Source organism: Xyrauchen texanus, chromosome 46, assembly GCF_025860055.1.
Source record: "Xyrauchen texanus isolate HMW12.3.18 chromosome 46, RBS_HiC_50CHRs, whole genome shotgun sequence".
In the NCBI taxonomy this organism is placed as follows: Eukaryota; Metazoa; Chordata; class Actinopteri; order Cypriniformes; family Catostomidae; genus Xyrauchen; species Xyrauchen texanus.
The window spans coordinates 15,530,071-15,535,536 of NC_068321.1; the positions used below are offsets into that span (position 1 = coordinate 15,530,071).

Genomic DNA, 5,466 nt, shown 5'->3' on the forward strand with positions numbered 1-5,466 from the left:
TCCAAAGTGCTTTTGAACAGCGGTGAAACACTTTCTTATGATGTGTTACATTCATACGAGCAGACAGAGAAGAAAGTTTGAAGTAAGTCTGGAGCAGAAGAAATAGAAATAAACCTTGTGTAAATTGTCAGCTTTACGCTAAGCTAAAATGCTAATTTTAGCCATTTTACACTCACGTTACCAGACACAATCATGTTTTTTATCAAGAAAATTCACGTTGGATCATAATATTTTTTTTTTTCTAGTAAGACCTTTGATATTAGGGCAAAAATTATATTCTTGATTGTAATTTTTTTATTGTTTTCCTATAAAAAATATCAAAAAATCTTAAAAACAAGATTAATTTGATTTATGTTGTTTTAGAAATAACACTGCATGAGATATTTATGTTTTGTCAGAGAATGTATTTTTAATGTGTGTATTTTGTCTTACTGTACTGGCAGAGTTTTTATAGTCAAAACAAGTGAAAAAATCTACAAGTGCTGAAGAAGTAATCCAAAGTCTTTATAATACATTACTGACCTTGAGTAATCTAATACATTACAAATTACATTTGAAAGCATGTATTCAGTTATCTGTAGTTGAATACTTTTCAAATTTAACCCTCCTAACCATGTATATATATGTAGTTAAGTCAAGCTTTACCGCAAGCTTAACTCAATAATAGGGAGCATGAAAGTAACATAAAGTGAAAGTAATTGTCGTGCTGGAGGTCGATTAATATCAAGTGCCGCTAGATTTTAAATTTATATTTTTGTTTATTACATTCTTTCTTGTTATATCAGAAATTCCATCTTTCCTTCATGTCAATAGTGTATAACACTGCTTAATACCTGGTGAATTATTGCATTAAGGCCCATTAACAGGTGTTGTGCCCGTGATGATCGCACAACCGCTCAGCTCCGAAGAAGAAATCTGAATGAACAGAGGCATGATTCCCTCACTTTATTGAATAGGCGCGACAACGTCGAAGTGAGCAACAGACGGGGAACGTCTAGGTTACTATTGTAACCTCCATTCCCTGATAGAAGGAATGAGATGTTGTGTCGCCCTGACAACGCTGAACCTGAGCCACTGCAATGGCCAAACCTTATTCTCGGCTCAATGCAAAACCTGAATGAACAGAGGCATGATTCCCTCCCTTCATACCCGTATGTCCAGGGGAGGGACATGCAAATTCTGTCTGCCATATTCTCATTGGCCTTCAAGTTCAGAGGTAACCGAGGCCTTCAAGAAAGTCCCCTAGTGTCACTTCACTCAACACAACGTCGAAGTGAGCGACAGATGGGGAACTAAAGAGATTGCATGTCTAGGGCTAGACCCTTCTCCAGGAACGCACTAGGTTTTTATTTTTTTATGTATTTTTTTAACTTAGGTTCGGGTACAGTCATCCTTAGGCAGAACTGCTGCGTTCATCATTTCACCTATAGGCATTCTTACACAAACAGCATACTAAAACTTGCACTTTAACATCAAATCATTTCCATGATGTCTCAATAAAGAAAAAACACATCAAAGTCCATCATTTTCAAAAAGAGAAAACACATCTTCAAGTTACAAAAAATATTTTTTTTATTTGGTGAACTGAGAGCCATTTAGTTGGGGTCTTTAATAAGCTGAGTTGTGTTCAGCATGTTTGCTACATGACATCATTCAACAGGGGGCAAGGAAAAGGCACCTGAGCTTCTAATGTTCCACTACACACTCAAATATTCCATTTACTCGGTGGAGCCATTAACAAAGCACAATTGATGGCAAACAGCATGTAAAAAGCAACTTTGCAGGCAAACTAATCACCATTTTGAACAGTTTATATGAAAATCATTATAAAAAGAACACACAGAGAATGTGTTATATTTGTGCAGAATGTACCTGGAAAATCATAGTTTGTACACTGAAATTCTGTGTGAGATCTGAGTAGCCCTGCTAATATCATACAAATCCCAACAACATTATCTTGTTTTGATTAAAACCTGTCCACTTAAGAATATAAATATTAACTTAGAACCACTACAGCCCTATTGAAAGTAGTTGCATAATTTTTTATTATTGCTACTCTTTAGCACATCATGCACTTATTGCAATTGCACAATATCTTAATCTTAAGGTAAAAATCTCTTTATGTATAACACAAACGCTTAATCACACTTACATAACAGTACTCAGGAAGCATATTCACACTGACATCACCCATTAGGAGTTTATTTGTCAGTGGCTTAACAACGGAATGAATATTGCAGTTGTGTAATGAAATATAAGAAAATGATTTCCCTTCTCTGTGTTTCAGAAGTAAAGCATAGACAATCCTTTGTGGTAATAACCCTTAATAAGGAGGCCTTTATCCAAGAAAAAACACACACACACACACACACACACACACACACACACACACACACACACACACACACACACACACACACACACACACACACACAGACCTAATAGTGAGATGGATAGTCACATAGAGTGGTATCAGGTGTGATAGATTACAACTTTTGCATAACCCAGCTCCGGCTTTCAAGCTGAATGGTAATTTGCTGTTACCATACAACACTTCAGTGTAGAGTGTGCTTACATTCACCAAAGACGTCTCAGTTTTGCACAATGTTGACATTGATTGACAGCAAGCATCTTCCAATGCTGAAGAAAAGAGGCCCTATAAATATGTCCATCAAGCTGGTCCAGATCACCTGGATGGGGGGCAAAGTCATCATGCAACCCTGGACCACAGGCATCACCACCCTGTAGACAGAAAAGAGCTCATTACTATATTTACTAATACATAGGAATTACATAATGATCATATTTTGGTGAATTTGATTCTCTGTTTGTAAAAATGCTCTCTGAAATGGTTGGTAGGTCTGACATTGTAGACATTCTGTACTGAACATATGCTAGATCAGTCAGGCATCATTATTTGCTGATGCAAATAATTGGAATGAATAATTGGTGATATACTGTACCATGCAAAGTGTGATTTAGTATCTACAGCACACGTCTACAGCTACATGTTAAAAAACAAAATGAATACATTTAAAAATACAAATCTTTTTATAAAAGTTTGTAATAACAATCTACTAATGTTAGTGTTTTCTGGATGGTTACCAAGGGGTTTGCTATGCAATTGCTAGAGTGATCTGGATGGTTGCTTTGATCTTAATTCGTCAGAACCTCTCAATCCTAAGCTAATATGGTCACCACTGTTACACTGGGCTGTAAAGTTTATGAACAGCCACTTGTGCTAAGAAGCAGTGTATAACTCAGTAACATTGATCACTAAAGTGCTGCTGACCTAAACACACAAAGGTCAATCTTCAAGTATTACAGAGGTTCGACTTGCATGTGTCAAACTACTAAGAGGTTGGAGGATAACACTTGACTATGCCAACAATCCAACCTGAGTTATGTGAAGACATTTCCACCATTATTGGAAATACATTACATTACTATGCAAAAAAAAATGAGAGAGAGAGAGCGAGCGAGAGAGAGAGAGAGCGAGCGAGAGAGAGAGAGAGAGAGAGAGAGAGAGAGAGAGAGAGAGAGAGAGAGAGAAGGCTTTATGTTAATGCAAACAAATGCTGCTGGAGCTGGAAAATATACAGTATGCCTGCAAATGCCTATACGTGCTGTACAAAACTGAACTTCAATTAAAACTCTCAATCATAAGAAAAAAGCTAAGCTATGAAACAAATGACACTTTCTTGGTGGCATTTTTACTGTTCATAATTTTTGCAGTCATTATCTAGGTGGGACGTTGCCAAGGCAAATATTCTGCAATGGAAAATGTAACTGGGTGCCCAACAAGAAGCCTTTCATACCAAATATGTATACAGCTGAGAATCCCAAAAACAATCCCAAAAACAAATGCCATTGGAACAGCCAGAAACGTTGTGAGGATCCGGTAGAAGACATATTTTATCAGCTCGAACACGGCATGACTGCCAATCCAGACTCTGTCAAAACTGTGCGTGGAGATAGGCTCAGCAATGACGTCTTCAAAGCCAACCTGTGGAGCCAAATACGAAAAAATACAAATAAAACAACAATAGACAAAAGTGCGCAAACTACTTAGACTACCAAATTAGCCCACACGTATAAAAAGAGAGAGAAATTGTTAATTGTTGCGCACATAGAACAGTAGTCTATACCTAGTCGAAAATAACTTGTTTACACACTCTGACAAATGAATTATAAAGCACGTAAACAGGCGCGTAAAAGTAAATGTGCACTTCTAATGCATGCTAATATGAACTTGTCAATATTAACGTTTAGCGCACCAGTGTTTATTCCGACTAAAATAAGTAATAAGAATGAGTGATTAAAAGCTGTAACCTACCTTTAGGTATGTGTTAATATTGTTAGGGTCCCTCTCCGGTGCCGGTGTGTACGTATTCGTTTTCTTTCCAATGGGTTCAATCGATTTATTGAATTCGTCCTCATCCATAATAACACTGGTCTCCAATTTTTCCTTTTCTATACCCATTTTTTAAATTTAGTTTAATTTTTTGAGTCGGACAGGCGCAGAGTCCTCTCTGTTGCGCCTGCTGTCCGCGCACTGCGCGCTCATGGCAGGACGCGTCCACGCCCCACACGGAAGGACGCGAGCGGCGCAGACAAAACACAAGCGCATAATTCAATGCTCATAGCAACAAAAATGCGGGCCAGCGATAAGGGGGAAAATTATTAGAAATTAAATTAGGGTTAAATCCTTGTCTAGCCTTTCTTATCTTAAATACATTGCTGATTGAAAAATAATGCAAGGAATCTCAACAGATTGTTCTTTTCTTTAATCTTTATTTGTTATTGGTATTTACTCATAATAAACCAAGTTAAACTTTTAAAGTATTTTACTCAGTAATTTCCTCACCTTTCATGTCTTCATTCATCAATTAATTAATTAATTCATTCATTCATGTATTACTTTATTAATATACATATGTGGGAAAAGATTGCAGCAGGTGCATATGTGGAATAAATGTCAAAACAAGTAAACCATTTTTTTTAACATACCTGAATCAACATGAATACATTATTTTACACTGACAAAACACATTTTTAAGTGTTAGGTCAGGTAAAAGCAGCTCCTTAAGGTAGCAATTGCAGGTTACCACATTAACCTTAATGCTCAAAATAATTAATTGTTTTGAGTAGGGAAAAAATAAATCATACAAATTAGTTAAAATAAATGAACCTTGATGAGTATTAAGATTTTTATTTTTTATTTTTTTAGTTCACGAAACTGACACCTTTAAAGTAACCCCAAATATTTTATTTTATTTATTTATTTTATTAAGTTTAATGAACTTGTCTCTTTAAATTAACAAGAACTTAAATTTGACTGAAACTGGGCAGGGGATTTGTATTTCCCAGCATGCTTTGCATGGCACTCGACAGAGAGAGAAAAGCTGTGTCTTGTTCCAAAGGCTGTATGCTAGCTAGGACGGTCCTTTGAAGGCTGCAGTACAC

General features: G+C 36.4%; 1 protein-coding gene across 1 annotated transcript; it reads right to left on the reverse strand.

Moving 5' to 3' along the window:
• Positions 1-1,534: 1,534 nt before the first annotated feature.
• Positions 1,535-4,602, reverse strand: LOC127638390 (caveolin-2-like). Its single transcript, XM_052119886.1, has 3 exons — positions 4,337-4,602; positions 3,819-4,006; positions 1,535-2,742 (listed from the first exon to the last, which is right to left on the reverse strand). The coding sequence occupies exons 1-3, from the start codon at positions 4,481-4,483 to the stop codon at positions 2,592-2,594; spliced, it is 486 nt and encodes a 161-aa protein (XP_051975846.1). The 5' UTR covers positions 4,484-4,602; the 3' UTR covers positions 1,535-2,591.
• Positions 4,603-5,466: the final 864 nt, after the last annotated feature.

What these genes read in the sequence shown, in the direction of transcription:
- LOC127638390 (XM_052119886.1), bottom strand. Translation starts at nt 4,483, where the DNA reads ATGGGTATAGAAAAGGAAAAATTGGAGACCAGTGTTATTATGGATGAG. An exon ending in ATATTAACACATACCTAAAG is followed by an intron (nt 4,007 to 4,336) that starts GTAGGTTACAGC and finishes TTGGCTCCACAG; the next exon opens with GTTGGCTTTGAAGACGTCAT. An exon ending in CTCAGCTGTATACATATTTG is followed by an intron (nt 2,743 to 3,818) that starts GTATGAAAGGCT and finishes TTCTGTCTACAG; the next exon opens with GGTGGTGATGCCTGTGGTCC.